We start from the raw sequence: 16,630 nt of genomic DNA, 5'->3' as shown, positions 1-16,630 counted from the left end.
CTCCTCAAAAATACAATGTATAAAAATAATGACTAAAGAATAAGGAAGTCAAATAATTTAGTCAGTTATTTAAAAAAACGCAGTAGCTCCAAGCTGTTGGGCACTATGTAGTGAATCTCTATAGATTAAAATATAGAAACACATACAAAACTGAAGAAAATGTAATTTATAAGTATCTCCTCTAATTTAAACTGAAACTAAGCAAAAGAAAGTTGCAGAGATTCATTTTTATCTTAGGTTTAATAATGTCAATGGCAATTTACATAGGAAATAAAGGAAAAATAAATTCATTAAATTTTCCTCAAGCTGAAATTATGCTTCTCTATCATTTAAAATATTTCACTTTCTTTTTTTTTAAATTATTTATTTATTTATTTTATCAGCTGTGTTGTGTCTTTGTTGTTGCACACGGGCTTTCTCTAGTTGTGGAGAGTGGGGGCTACTCTTCACTGTGGTGTGAGGGCTTCTCATTGAGGTGGCCTCTCTTGTTGCAGAGCACGGGCTCTAGGCACGTGGGCTTCGGTAGTTGTAGTACATGGGCTTAATAGTTGTGGTTCACGGGCTCTAGAGCACAAGCTCAACAGTTGTGGCGCATGGGCTTAGTTGCTCCACAGCATGTGGTATCTTCCTGGGGCAGGGATTGAACCTGTGTCCCCTGAATTGGCAGGTGGATTCTTACCCACTGCGCCACCTAGGAAGTCTCTTCACTTTCTTTTTTTAAAATAATTTTGTTCATATGGTTTGCCTTCTAACTTTCAAAGTTTGAATAACTCCATCCCAGTCTCTTTCCTCTTGCTCCATATTTGATCAAAAGAACACACTGGAAATAGGTGTGCTAACTTCGCCTATACAAATAATGGTCTCTTTTCAAATGATGTCATTAAATGCTGCCAATTTAAATTGTTTGCCTAATGTCATAAAAGTCAATTTTAAAGACATAAAGCTAAGAAAAGAGAATTCCTTATTTTTACCCCTTTTTGTATGCTCACAGACAAATGGTGAGGATACCATAAAGGGATACTTAGGCTATTATATAAAAGTAAAAATTATCTGAAGAATGCTACTGATGTTTGTTAAACATAATGAATATATGAAACTATAAAAATCTCCTTACCAAAATCAGCTATCTTTGCATTCATGTGTGCATCAAGCAGGACATTTTCAGGTTTCAAATCTCTGTGGACCACCATATGCCTGTGACAGTAATCCACACCAGAAAGGATCTGTTGGAACAGTCGTCGACTTTCTTTTTCATCCAGCTAAAAAAAGTAGAGAGGCAACTTAAAGGTTGTCTTTCAAAAGAAATTATTCTACCTATAATTCTCCAACCTATAAAACTGTGAAAATGCAAGAAACCTTCCAAATGAGCCACACTCATGAGATATTTTTGAAATGGGGAGGAGATACAGGCAGCACAAAACGGAAATGCTAGGAAGGGCTTAGAACCCAAATCAGTAACTCAACTTTCTAATATTACTCTCATGACTACACTCTAATAGCTTGCTTTGATCTGAATCTCATCTATTCCAAATAATTTCAACTTCTACTTGAAACTAGGCAAGTTTTCTCCAAAAAATTAACAAATGTTTAATCTTTAATTCCTTTAACAAATATTTATTGAATACCTTCAATGTGCCATGCACTGTTTTAGACATTCGTGACATAGCAATGAATAAAACAAAGGCCCTAATCTAAAGAAAAACAGACAATAAACACATAAATATAAGGAGTAATAAAGAGAAATAAAGCAAGATAAGGGCACAGAAAGTTATGCTGGGGAGGGGAATACTGTTTTGGACTATATGAGAAAGCAACATTTAAGCATCGTTAATGAATTAGCAAGCAATCATGTTATATCTCTTGAAATAAAAGACATTTTAATTTTAACAAAAGAAAAACCTTAATTCATTTGTTTCATAAAATGTAACAGCATTTATCTTTACTCTGCTTACTGAAAAAATTATCTTATGCCGTAACTACATTTTAAAAAATATTCTTTAAAAACTTCTCTGTCCATTTATCCTTATTTTCTTATTTTATGATTTTTTTTTTCTATAAGTGAAAACCATTACTGGGATATGCCTGCTCCCAAGAAGTCATATTTAATAAATAAGCTATTAATCTTCTAGGCAAAGGACTCTAATATGCAATTCTCTAACACAGGTCACAAATTAGCATTCTAAAACCAGGTTCCTACACCTTAAATGGTACAGATAATCTGGAAGATAAACCAGTAATTTCTTTTGAAAGCAAAACTAAAACTATCAAAGTACTAAGAGATACCCTTCCTCTAGAGAAAATAATAATGCATTAGAAATCTAATACCTTTATTTCTAGAAGAAATACAGGTTCATTTTTTAATACAACTTCATATCAAATATACTAATGAAAAAAGGAACGTGTTCTAAGTGTGAAAGAGAAGAAAATTTAATTGATTAAGCAAAATACAAGAGGTAAAATAGCTAGATAGGCTACAAAAATGAAAATTATACTATATTAATAATAAATACTGTACAAAGGATCAAGGAGGGGAAGTCTACAAAGAAAGATTAGAAAAGTCAAAGTTTATTTCCATTTCAACTTGGCAGATGGAACCTTCTGTCTCCACTCCTTGAAACATCAACTAGGATGACAGCATATAAAGACAAAAGAGCAAGAGAAGAGACAGCAGTGATCAAGAGGAGTCACTAAGCTAGAGAGGAGATGAACAGTGATAAAGTCTTGGCCAACCACAGAAAGCTGAAACCTAATAAGCCTTTAAGGGTGGAAATCAACGATAAAGTCATCTGCACACAGACTCCTGGAAGGGCTTAGATACTGGAACCATTGGGAATTTCTGAAGGTAGAAGCGAGAAATGGACTGAAAACAGGACAAAGGACTGAAGAAAAGTTTTAAGCTCACCCTTACTTACTGGGGAATAAGACCCAGGATTCACTCTTTAGTAAAGCTGAACCAGCTCTGTTCTCAAGGATACCAAAGGAGGAAAGAGGCACCAGAAGGAAAACATGGGGATTAAATGAAAGTCAACATACTAACTAACCAGTGAGGCTTGCGGGCCTTTCCCCATTTAGCTCACAGAGCACTGGCAGCGAAGCTAACACCCTTAAGAAACTGGAAGGTTTCTTCTGGAGCAACTATCTGATCCAAGGAAAAATACGTGTAATTGTTAACATTTGGTGTTTCCTAGTAAAACAGACAGGTCCCTACCTATTCAATTGGTGGGGAAGACCCACCAATTAATAAGTTCCACCCTCATGAGCTTGGCATTTAGAATCTCACCCTCAAATATGAGTGGACAACCTAGAATCACCAGGTATCTGAGCAAGGGTCACGCACAAAAGACAGAGACCAATAAAATGAACAGAAAAAAACAGGGAGCAGGGAGCACAGAAGGTACAGAAGTAACGCAGGGAAGAGAAGAAAATTTTTAAACTACTGTCATCCTTAGACAGATACGTTTATTATCTCTGTGGAACAAAAAAAGAGGCAATTTAAAGAAAGACAACTTCAGAAAACAAGAAAGAAATAAAAATGATGGCTGGAATTTTAATTTGCAACAGATAAAATTGAGGAAAATTCCCATAATGTAAAGCAAAATGATCAAGACATGAAAAACAGAAAAGATAAAAAAGTAAGATATCAATTTGTGTGTTTCCATTTTTCTAGGTAGAATATTGGTGCCAGGCTGGGGGTGGGGAGTGGGGAGTGAAAAGACAAGTGAAATACCTGAAATTGAAATGAACCATGTTAAAAAATGGTAAAATCAAAATTAACTTGGTTAATGATTTTGATTTTGATGAAAGTAAACATGTGCTATATAAAACAAATGAGTAAATGATATAAAGAACTTTAGATTGGGAGGGAAAAAAAATTGGCTTCTCAGTGCTTGATGTGGCTCTTCCAGAAAGGTTTTTGCATATCACATACCCGGGGTTTAAAAAAAGTATGGGCGGGGAATGATGTTCTGTTTTTGTATCTGTAACTTAGGATACTGTTCAAAATGTCTTCTACAGTTCCTTCCAACTCTAAATTCTTTAAGTCTAATTCCTACCTCCTTCATGGAGCCTGTTCTTACTATTCCAGGTACATCAGATTTCTGAAACCAAAAGATGAATGCAATTTAAATGTGACTAGGGCTGACTAGAAAGGCCTAGATCTTTAAGTATTTAATAATATATATACTTTTTAAGGATTAAATATATACTTTAAGATATATATTAAAAGTATCTGTATGCCCCAGAAGGTAACTCTGAAGATCATGAGTTCTGGCGTCTCAATCCAATTCTGTCATTAATAAATCATATGACCTTGAGCAAATATATAAACTATGAGTCTCGGACTTCCCTGGCAGTCTAGTGTTAAGACTCCACGCTTCCAATGCAGGGGGCCACGGGTTTGATCCCTGATCAGGGAACGAAGATCCCACATGCCGCACAGCACGGCCAAAATATAAAAATAAAAATAAACTAAGTCTCAGTTTCCATATCTGTGTAAGCTGGCTAAGGAGATAATCTTTAAGATCCTTCCTAGCTCTAAATAGTCTATGATTCTAGGCAAACAGATGACTAAGGGAATTGATGATTAACTAGAACTCTTCACAGAATTGCTTTCTGATCTTCTGATGCTAGTAAGGGAGAAGGGGAGTTACAGAACATACACACGATTAAATCACTGCTTACCCTTCCGTTTTTACAGATATAATCAAATAGCTCTCCTCCCGAGACATACTCCATCACCATGAAAATATCAGATGGTGTACTGATGACCTGGTACCTGGTGAGAGAAAACATTATCTACCAGTGTTAAAGCATGTATATTCATTCATTCAATAAATATTTACTAAGCGCCTATAATACACCAGGCACTGTGCTAGAAGCTGAGAAAACTGCAGGGAACAAAACAAATTCTCTGCTCTCATGGAGTTTATTTTCCAGAAGCCAGGAAACAGACACTAAATAAAAAAGCAATTTCTCAGGTGGTGGAACATGCTATGAAGAGAAACAAAGCAAAACTAAGGGAAATCTTTCATACAGGGTATTCAAGGAAGGCCTCTCAGATAAAGGAACTTTTAAGCAGAGCCTAATGCAAATCAGGGAACAGACTGTGCCATTATCTAGGGAGAAAGTGAACCAGGCAAAGGGAGCAGCAAGTGCAAAGGCCCTGGGGGGAAGCCTGCCTGGCACATCTGAGCAATGGTAGGAAGGCCAGAGCAGAGAGTGCTGGGAGAGAGAAACAGGATATGGGGTCAAAGAGGTAACTGGATACCAGAGGACACAGAACCTTAAAAGCCATGAGGCTTTGGCTTTTACGCTACGGGAGAAACCTACTGAAGGTTTTAAGCAAAGTAGTCATGTGATCTGGCCAATTACAAAGGTAACGTTAATTGATGGCAGCGATGGGAAGAACTGACTGGGCAGTAGGGTGGACGCAGGTGGCCACTGCAGTCAACCATGAGGGATGAAGGGGCCCGCACTGGGCCGATGACAGTGAAGGGGCTGGAGTCAGATCCTAGACAAATGTTCGAAGGAGGAGATGGAATGGAGGTTGGGAAGTGAGCGAAACAGCAAAGTTAAGGATGGTTCCTAAGGGTCTACCCTGAGGAACCAGATATTAACTGAGATGGTGAAAAGACCAGGAAGACCAGGCGTGGGAGGGTAATAAAGAGCTCAGTCCGGGCCACGTGGAGTTTCACATGCCTGTGGACACCCAAATGGAGATGTAAAATAGGCAGTGGGCATTGAGTCTGCAATTCAGGGAACAGGTTTCAAAGCAGATGTACATTAAGGGTCATCAGTATAAGGATGGTATTTAAAACCATGGCACCTCAACAAATGACAAGAGGTGAGAGAGTGAAACAAATTTTGAGTCAGCCAGTTCAATATAAAAGCCTAAATGGTTTTAATTTATAGCCTGCATAATGAAGCTGAGTAGTAAATAAGTTATCTGTAGACCCTACAATTGTCAGCTGTAAAACAACAGTAATATTACTGCCTTTTGAAATTTGGATTTCTGAAATTCTATTATTTGTTATTTGTTTTATCAGAGATAAGCAGTGTGGGGGAGAGGAGACTTTCTACTGCATTGTCTCTACTGAGGCTAGCTGACATCATGTGGAAATTTGGAGGTCAGGAGTTTTTACTAGCAAATCATTGTTGATTACAGCAGTAGGGGCACTGAAAGTTATCTATGAAAAGGGCATCAGTCCAGAAAATAAGAAAGATAACATCTGATAAGCACAAGGGCAAAATGTGAATTTAGGCTTAAATGACCATGAATGGGGTTAAATAAATACATGAACAGGAAGAAATGTCAAAACCCTCAGGAACAGACTGAAGAAATGTCACTCATCTTTCTCACTTGTCAGATTAAGTAGGTTAACAAAAATGATGAAAAAATGATATGACTATATTTAATATAATCAGATCTTACAGTTTAATTATATGAGGATGCCTGAAAAGCTTGAGGTTCTGAATTTCTCTGCGGATTTTTCCTACTACATCAAGGCTTCGAATCTTCTGTCGATTGAGTATCTTCACAGCAACTTTATGCCCAGTCAATTCATGTTTGCCAACTGTAGGAGAAATAATTTTAATAAATTAGTGCCAGGTTTGATTAACAACATATTTAGAACTATTCTAAGAGTAGTAATCTTAGCATTCTCTAAAAGTAATTGAGCAATTCCAAGTTCCTTTTTTTAAAAAATTTTTTATTGGAGTATAGTTGCTTTATAATGTTGTGTTAGTTTCTGCTGTATAGTAAAGTGAATCAGCTATACGTATATACATATCCCCTCCTTTATGGATTACCTTCCCATTTAGGTCACCACAGAGCAGTGAGTAGAGTTCCCTGTCCATACAGTAGGTTCTCATTAGGTATCTACTTTATACATAGTAATGTATATATGCCAAGTTCCTTTTAATTCTGCCTGATTTACCCGACTGTTTAGATGTTTAAAAGTGATTAAGTGCGAAGATACATAAGAAAGTAGTAACAGTGGTTTCTTCCAGAAAGGAAAGCTGGAAGGCTAAGGGAGAGAAAGAAACTTCCTTGTTTGCTCTTCACCTTTTAAATTCTCTTAATTTACTTTTCATTTTTTAATCTATCATACATACAAACTGAACTTTTTTTTCTGATGTGCAGTTCTGTGGATTTTAACACATGTAGAAATTTGGTGTAATCACCATTATAATCAGATACAGAAAATTCCATCATTCCAAAACCTCCCTCATGTTAGACAACACTTTTTCTATCTATAATCCCTTGAGCCTTTTAAATTTTGTGTTCATGAGCATGTAGTTTCTATTTTTAAAAATAAGAAAAAAAATTTAAGTGATTACCTTTCAATTTTGAATGCTATACCCAGATAATCAATGATTATAACAGAATTTAGACATTTTTTAAAGCTTTTTATTGGAATATAATTGCTTTACACTCTTGTACCAGCTTGTGAGGTACACCAAAGTGAATCAGCTGTGCTTATACACATATCCCCATATCCCCTCCCCGCTGCGACTCCCTCCCACCCTACCCGTCCTGGCCCTCTAAGGCATCACCCATCATCGAGCTAATCTCTCTTTGTTATACAGCAACTTCCCACTAGCTATCTATATATTTTACAGTTGGTAGTATATATATGTCTATGCTACTCTCTCACTTCGTCCCAGCTTCCCCTTCACCCCCCGCCCCCCCAACCCCATGTCCTCCAGTCCATTCTCTGCATCTGCATCCTTATTCTTGTTCTGTCACTGGGTTCATCATTACCTTTTTTTTTTTTTAAGATTCCGTATATATGAGTTAGCATACAATATCTGTTTTTCTCTTTCTGGCTTACTTCACTCTGTATGACAGACTGTAGGTCTATCCACCTCATTACATATAGCTCCATCTCATCCCTTTTTATAGCTGAGTAATATTCCATTGTATATATATGCCACATCTTCTTTATCCATTCATTTGTTGATGGGCCTTTCGGTTGCTTCCATGTCCTGGCTATTGTAAACAGTGCTGCAGTAAACATTACAGTACATGTTTCTTTTTGGATTGTGGTTTTTTCTGGGTATATGCGCAATAGTGGGATTACTGGATCATATGGTAGTTCTATCTGTAGTTTTTTAAGGAACCTCCAAACTGTTTTTCATAGTGGCTATACCAACTTACATTCCCATCAACAGTGCAGGAGAGTTCCCTTTTCTCCACACCCTCTCCAACATTTGTCATTTCCAGATTTTGTGATGATGGCCATTCTGATCGGTGTGAGGTGATACCTCATTGTGGCTTTGACTTGTGTTTCTCCAATGATTAGTGATGTTGAGCATTGTTTCATGTGTTTGCTGGCCATCTGTATAGACATTTTTTAACAGAGGCAAAGTCTCCAAAAATTTAGCTTCTATTCACCCTTTCTTAAGGACCTAGTAGTGGAGAATTTATATTCCATCAAAATCAGGAAGGAAACCAAGATGGTATACGGTAGGAAGGGATCCAATACAGGAGAAAAAGAAGAGAACCCCCAAAAAGATAATGAAGCAAAGTTCTCAGTAACAGCTGTATGGAAGGCTGAAAGGCAACAAATCCAGACAGAAATGTTACAGAGGATCCAGGATGGTTATTTCTAGGGAGAAGAAAGAATAGATAAATTATCTTACAGATTTGAAAGTATGGGATGTTATATAAAGAAAGATCTTCCAAAAGCATTTGAAGATCTGGGGAATTTAGCCTTAGGTTCGAAGAAAACTAAGCAAATGAAAAAATAAGGTAAATTAGTAACTCCAGGAAAAATGAAAAGTTCTATAAGTAAATATAGTCATAGTATTGGCTTAGAAGATAGTTTTTACACAGTCACAATTATGAAAACACCAAATATGGATTTGTTTTAAAGTATGACATAATTACATTAGGAGAATGAGAGTGTAGAGGAAGAGGTACAAAAGAACTAAAATCCTGGACTTGGAGGGTATTATGCTTAGTGAAATAAGTTCAGACAGACAGTCTCTTCAGCAAGTGGTATTGGGAAAGCTGGACAGTATCGTGTAAATCAATGAAGTTCAAACAATCCCTCACACCAAACACAAAAGTAAACTCAAAATGGCTTAAAGACTTAAATATAAGACGTAACACCATAAAACTCCCTAGAAGAGAACATAGGCAAAATATTCTTTGACATAAATCAGCAATATTTTCTTAGATCAGTCGCCCAAGGCAAAAGAAAGAAAAGCAAAAATAAACAAATGGGACCTAATCAAACCTATACACTTTTGCACAGCAAAGGAAACCATAAACAAAACAAAAAGACAACCTATGCACTAGGAGAAAATACTTGCAAATGATGAGAGCAACAAGGGCTTAACTTGCAAAATATACAAACAGCTCTCTCAATATCAAAAATATAAACAAGCCAATCAAAAAATGGCAGAAGACCTAAAGAGACATTTCTCCAAAGAAGACAGATGGCCAATAGGCACATGAAAAGACACTCAACATCTCTAATTATTAGAGAAATGCAAATCAAAACTGCAATGAGAAAAAACAAACAAAAAAATACCTGTAATGAGGCATCACGTCACACTGGTCAGAATGGCCATCAGTGAAACATCTACAAATAATAAATGCTGGAGAGGGTGTGGAGAAAAGGGAACCCTCCTACACTGTTGGGGAGAATGTAGATTGGTGTTGCCACCATGGAAAACAGTATGGAGGTTCCTTAAAAAACTAAAAATAGAATTACCATATGATCCAGTAATCCCACTCCTAGGCATACATCCAGAAAAGATGAAAACTCTAATTTGAAAAGATACATATACCTGAATGTTTATAGCAGCAGTATTTACAACAGCCAAGACATGGAAGCAACCTAAGTGTCCATCAACACATGAATGGATAAAGAAGATGTCAAACGCACATACGCACATACGCATGCACAAAATGGAATATTACTCAGCCATAAAAAAGAATGAAATAATGCAATTTGCAGCAACATGGATGGACCTAGAGATTATCATATTGCGTAAAATAAGTCAGACAGAGAAAAATATTATATCACTTATATGTGGAATCTAAAAAAATAAAAATAAAAATGAACTTATATACAACACAGAAACATTCACAGACAGAAAACAAACATGGTTACCAAAGGGGAAAGGGTGTGGAGGGATAAATTAGGCGTATGGGATTAACAGATACACACTATTATATATAAAATAAACAACAAGGATTTACTGTACAGCACAGGGAATTATACTCAATATCTCATAACTTACAATGGAAAAGAATCCGAAAAAGTGTGTATGTGTGTATGTATATATGTATTGCCACATCACTGCTGTATACCTAAAACTAACACAGTACTGTAAATTAACTATACTTCAATAAAACTTTTAATTTTAAATAAAATAAACTACTGAATATAACAAAAAAGAAACAAACTCACAGGTATAGAGAACAAACCAGTGTTTACCAGTGAGGAGAGAGAATTGGGGAGGGGCAAGATAGGGATAGGGGATTAAGAGATACAAACTACTATGCATAAAATAAATAAGCTACAAGGATATATTGTACAGCACAGGGAATATGGCCAATATTTTATAATAACTATCAATGAAGCATAATCTATAAAAATTTTGAATCACTATGTTATACACCAGAAAACTAATATACTGTAAATCAACTATACCTTAATATAAAAACAAAATAACTTAAGAACTAAAATCCTAATCAACCGTAATAAGAACTTAACAAAAAGTCTGTCAACAAGAATTAAGAGATAACTTGTATGCATGCATTATCAATTAGAAATGTAGAAGTTAAAAAAAAAACAGATAGATACAAGAAGAAACAGCTAAGAGTTGAAAGTGGGGGTAGGAAATTCTGTTTTATCAATATACCTCTTAGCACTATTTGACTTCTTGAAATATACATGTATTACTTCACAAAAAAATTGTTTTTTTCAATTTTTAAATAAGTGATTTAGAGTTTTAGTTTTTCAGGAAGAAAATGTTCTAAATTAGAACATAGTTTGTAAGACCAATATCAAAGCGCTTTCCCTTGCAATCTTCATAATTACCAGCTGAAAATCAAGGGTAGTGATAATAAGAAACCCCTTACTTATATTGTTATGGACTGAATTGTGTCTCCCCCAAAATTCATATGCTGAAGTCCTAATCCCTAGTGCCTCAGAATGTGATAGTATTTAGAAATAGGCCTTTAAAGAGATGAGATGAGAAAGTTAAAATGAAACAGCTGGGCTAGGTCCTGGTCCAACCTGACAAGTGTGCTTTAGGAGGAAATTTGGATACACAGAGAAACAGCAGGGATACACACAGGAAACCAGGTGAGGACAGTGAGAGAAGGCAGCCGTCTGCATGCTAAGGAGAGAGACCTCAGAAGAAACCAAACCTACTGTAACCTTGATCTCAGACTTTTAGCCTCTAGACTGTGAGAAAATAAATTTCTGTTGTTAAAGCCATTCAGTCTGCAATATTTTGTTACTGCAGCCCTGGCAGATTAATACAATATTTTTTACTATTTCCAAATAGAAAACTCAGCATTGATATTTTAAACTTCTTATATTTAAAACATTATGTTAAAGAATTTTTCTCATTATTCCAATCTAAACAGACTTTCCTGCTTGATCTGGGACTTGGGATGGAGCTGAGCCTGACTATCCTTTAAAAACCCCCAAAGATTAGAAACCACTGCAGGTTTTTAAGCAAGGGAACAATGAGATGATTATTTTTTCTAAAAGAAAAAAAAAAAAGGACAATGCTTGTTCCTCACTTAATATGTGTTCTTGAGGATTTAACAATAAGAAGTTTAGAATTTTAGAACTAAAGAGAACCTTACACTTACAGATCATCAGGTCCAATGGTTTTCAACAATGTAACATTTTCCACCAAGCTAACCAAGACAATGAATGAAGGGATCTTCTGCCCCATGACACCTCCTGCAGTTGAAAGAGGTGAAACAGGGTATGGAGTGGTTCCTCATTATTTTGAATTTTTTTAAGCATTTGCTCTTCGCTTAAATATTTTAATTAATAATATTAAATTTAAGGTTAGATTATACAGATATTTCACAATGGGAAAAAAAAGTCTTTGTTAAATAAGACTCAAAGGAAAGTGTTTAAATGAGAGTCCTAACTCAGTCCCTTTCAGGAATATAATTTACCACCTAAGTTCACCTTCCATCAGAAAACTAAAAGTAGAACTACCATATGATCCAGCAATCCAGCAATCTCATATACCTGAGAAAACAAAAACACTAATTCTAAAAGATACATGCACCCCAGTGTTCACAGCAGCACCATTTACAATAACCAAGACATGGAAGCAACCTAAGTGTCCATCAACAGGTGAATGGATAAATAAGATGTGGTACACACACACACACATACACAGACACAGTGGAATATTAGCCATAAAGAATGACATTTTGCCATTTACAACATGGATGCACCTGGGAGGTATTATGCTGTGAAGTAAGTCAGAGAAAGACAAATACTATATATCATCACTTATATATGGAATCTAAAAAATAAAACAAACTAGTGAATATAACAAAACAGAAACAGACTCACAGATATAGAGAACAAACTAGTGGTTACCAGAGGGGAGAGGAAAGGAGGGAGGGGCAAGATAGAGATAGGGGATGAAGAGGTAGAAACTAAAATGTATCAATATAAAATACATAAGCTACAAGGATATATTGTACAGCACAGGGAGTAGAGCCAACATTTTATAGCAACTTTAAATGGAGTGTATACACCTATAAAAATTCTGAACCACTATGTTGTATACCTGAAACTAATATAATACTATAAATCAACTATACCTCAACTTAAAAAAAACAAAAAACCATTCACAGCTGAGAAATTATAGAAGCTTCCTGAAAGATGGCACAGTAACAGAATGCACTGGATATACTTCCATCAAGAACTCATTAAAATATACATGAAATCAGTGAAGAAGAAAAACCTATAGGCATAGCTGAAATGAACTATAGAAAGCAAGCACAGTCTAATTTCTGATAAGGTTTTTTCCAGTACAATCAGATGTGATTAAGAGGAGTCGACTTGACTATTAAAGCCCAATTCAGGAAGTATCTTCTGAGACCTAATTTATTGATACTGAATAAGTACTAATCTCATCTGTCCCAACTACCCCCCTCCTCCCCTACATCTCCAAGCACTGGCTTAGTAGGAACCTTCTCCCATTAACTGCACAACTGAAACAGAACTGGAAAATAGCCACAATACCAGATAATATTGACAGACTCAGACTTTGAAAAAATATTAAAGCAGAATCCATTGGGTCTAAACTCCAATTCATCACTCAGTTCATTTATTGGTTGATGAAATTCCAATTCACTGACCACTCTCCTCTCATATCATACTCTGCCTAACTTATTTTCAACCCCAATTAACTTTAAGAAAAAAATCAGAGCTTATCTGAAACTCTTGATGTACATTCTGTCATTAAATAAGGACCTGAAATAGGAGATGCAAAGTATTCTCTCAAATTCATTCATTTGGCATTATGTATGGTGTGTCTACTATGTGACAGTTAACACTGCCAGGGAAAGTGCCAATGGAAAGCAGCCTGGGTCCCTGGAACTTTCTTCGCCTCTGAAGAGGATCAAAATAGCTGTAAGATAAGAAAAACCAAAATGTTCTACAGTACAAAAGAATAAAACAAGCAAACAAAAAGAACAGACATTAATAATGCTCACTTGAGAACTATGTGAATGTTTTAGGAAAAATTAACTATTTCATGGTGATAAGAAAATACAGAAGCTATGAAATAAGAAAGAGCAAGACAAATTTTACAACAGAACAACTAAAATCATTTAGAAAGCAGTAAGTTGCAGCAGATTATGTGACAGAAAGTTTTATGGAGTACATACCAAAAAGTTAGGAAGAAATTAGCAAGAATAGGAGGGAAGGTGATAGACAAGGCATAGGGAATCAAGTAAAATTCAAGTCATGAGTAATAAGGAGTAGAATAGCATTCCACCTATAAATAACAGAAGCTCCCCCCTCCCAAAAAAAAGTAAAGAAGGCAGAATAAACAGAATTAAGTCAATCACCAAACAATCAAGGTATAGCTCAACTTTTTTCTAAAACTTCAGCATTTCATCAAATTATAAATTAATTAAAGTATAGAGGCAGAACCTCTTCACTTTTGAAACAGTGGAAGAAATCACAAAAGGGTGATTGTATAAATATTCAAACAAAAGCTGAGACAGTGGCAGGGAGGGGAAAGGTATGTCATGATAGCAGCTGTAAAGAGATCATTCAAATTCTCACACATATACAGACATTACAAACTAAGTCAACAGGCAGCATACATGATCAGTTTGGTTTTTTTTAAATGGAATATTAGGATAATAATTCCTTTTTCATGAATGTGTAAACTAACAGAACATTTTAGGGCAATAAAAGGACAATTAATGTCCTAGAACAGCATTAAGGGTGCTGCTTCATTTTTTAAAAAATTTGTTAACTTAGAATAAGTAAGTAAATGAAAAAAAGTGCATAAATATGTTTATTACAATGTCTTATGTAAGAACAAATACTACAATTAACCTAAATGAGCAGTTTCAGAGAACAGTTTAATATAGTCATTCCAACATATCAAACTCTCATAGGAACATTATAGGAAATGCTCTCATAAACATGAACAAACAAAAATTGTATATGTTTTCTACATCTTCCAGCTATACAAAAATATTTACACAAAAATGATAATGTACCAAAATTAAAATAGTTATTCTGATCTTTTTTCAAATTTTACTTTTTAATATTCTTTTCAATTAAGAAAAATTCCAAAGGGAAGGAAAAAACAATGATAAGTGTTAACATATTCACCTTTTTCAGGAGTAGGGCTGAGCACCCAATTCCACTTCCACGTGAGGAGGCAATCTGTGTACACAGCATAGACTTTGCAGTCACACAGACCTGGGCTTTGGTCCTGCATTAGTTACTAAATGTTTGATTTGAACAAGTTAAATTACTTCAACTTCTATTCAAAATAAGAATTCCATAAGGGTGACATGAAGTAGGGTTTGTAAAGCACTTTTCATAGTGGCAGGAAGAGTAAGTGCTCAGTAAAGAAAGGATGGCTATTATTATTTAGGGTTCTTTATTTTCTATTGTTCCCAAACCTGTCCCCCATTCCTAGCTAATCAGTCCTGAATTTTCTGATTTAATCCTATATAGCCAATTTTATCTCATCTCTTTAATTTGTCCTTTTTATCCACTTAGATTCAGTAGCATGCCTTTGTCCAGGTACATAATAAGTACTAAATAATACCTGTAATTTCTATGCAATTTCTTCTAGTTTCCATCCCCTTAAGCTTCAATCTCACTAACTTGCTCCATCCTCCTCTATCCCATCAATACCAGAGATCTCTAGCTTCCAAAGTTCAACCCATTTCCTGACTTTGGTTAATTTTCAACATAATACTGCTAGACATATATACACATAGCACCAAGCCCTTGACAGGAGTTTCACCTACTACCCAAAAACTACAGAAACACTTTCTGTCATAGAAGGGCACAGAGGTAAAAACAGGTTCACCTGACTTAAGTTGAAATCAGATTTTTAAAAATGATTACTACTTTTTTTTAAATAAATTTATTTTTTATTTTTTTAATCTCTTTATTGGAATATAATTGCTTTACACTCTTGTACCAGCTTGTGAGGTACACCAAAGTGAATCAGCTGTATTTACACACATATCCCCATATCCCCTCCCTCCCGTGACTCCCTCCCACCCTCCCTGTCCTGGCCCTCTAAGGCATCACCCATCATGGAGTTGATCTCCCTTTGTTATACAGCAACTTCCCACTAACTATCTGTTTTACAGTTGGTAGTGTAAATATGTCTGTGCTACTCTTTCACTTTGTCCCAGCTTCCCCTTTGCCCCCCACACCGTGTCCTCCTGTCCATTCTCTGCATCTGCAAAAAAATGATTACTATTTTTAAAAATATAAACAGTTGATTTATAATACATAACATAATTAAAGTATATAACTCACTAGTTAATATTCATGCCATACCCACTTCGTAATTCGTACCCAAACATACTAACTCTTACCAACCCTGGAAGACTAGTATTATTAGCAACACTTTACAAGTAACTGAGGCACAAGAAGGTGAAAAAACTTGCCCAAAGTTACACAGCTAGTGACTGACAAGGCAAAAGTATGAAGCCAGGCCTATCTCAAAAACTTGTGCTTTCTCTAAAAATGGTAAGTGAAATGTGATCTTTTTAAAAGATAATCCTCAAAACAATAGTATAATAATACTAAATATCCTTTTAATAAAACACAAATAGTAGAAGTTGAACATATAAGCAGAACCCTTATTTTATAGTCTTGTAGTTTTGAAAAGAATAATACACTAAATTCCCCATACTAATAAGACTATTCTAAAAATTCATTCATATATTTAAGAATTCATATATTCATTCATAAGTTGAGTACCTGCACCTACTATGTGCCAGGCACTGCTACTATGACCTTTTTTCTTGTATGAGAAAATAAATCCAGTCTAATAAAAACCCGCTTCCTATCAATTTCAATCTTTTAAAACAAGATACCGAAGAAGATATTTTATTCATTCTATTAAACCAGTT

General features: G+C 35.4%; 1 protein-coding gene and 1 long non-coding RNA gene across 12 annotated transcripts in view; one reads left to right on the top strand and one right to left on the bottom strand.

Moving 5' to 3' along the window:
• Positions 1-16,630, top strand: part of LOC130836465 (uncharacterized) — a 54,381-nt gene that overhangs the window by 16,047 nt on the left and 21,704 nt on the right. The window lies entirely within an intron of this gene.
• The window catches only part of PRKAA1 (protein kinase AMP-activated catalytic subunit alpha 1), a 35,930-nt gene that overhangs the window by 12,651 nt on the left and 6,649 nt on the right, over positions 1-16,630 (bottom strand). For 3 of the 11 annotated variants that reach the window (XM_057708489.1, XM_057708498.1, XM_057708499.1), the window contains 3 exons: positions 6,431-6,572; positions 4,681-4,774; positions 1,115-1,259 (listed from right to left, as the gene is read on the bottom strand). In XM_057708489.1, the coding sequence (XP_057564472.1) occupies positions 1,115-1,259; positions 4,681-4,774; positions 6,431-6,572 (381 nt within the window). Of the gene's footprint in view, positions 1-1,114; positions 1,260-4,680; positions 4,775-6,430; positions 6,573-11,842; positions 11,937-13,478; positions 14,226-14,858; positions 14,974-16,630 lie in introns of those variants that run through there. The other 8 variants (XM_057708495.1, XM_057708494.1, XM_057708497.1 and 5 more) reach the window with 6 other exon arrangements.

The sequence above is a fragment of the Hippopotamus amphibius genome, chromosome 15, assembly GCF_030028045.1.
Source record: "Hippopotamus amphibius kiboko isolate mHipAmp2 chromosome 15, mHipAmp2.hap2, whole genome shotgun sequence".
Taxonomy (NCBI): domain Eukaryota; kingdom Metazoa; phylum Chordata; class Mammalia; order Artiodactyla; family Hippopotamidae; genus Hippopotamus; species Hippopotamus amphibius.
Note: the sequence above shows the minus strand (reverse complement) of the source record. Positions and strands in the feature narration are given on the sequence as shown.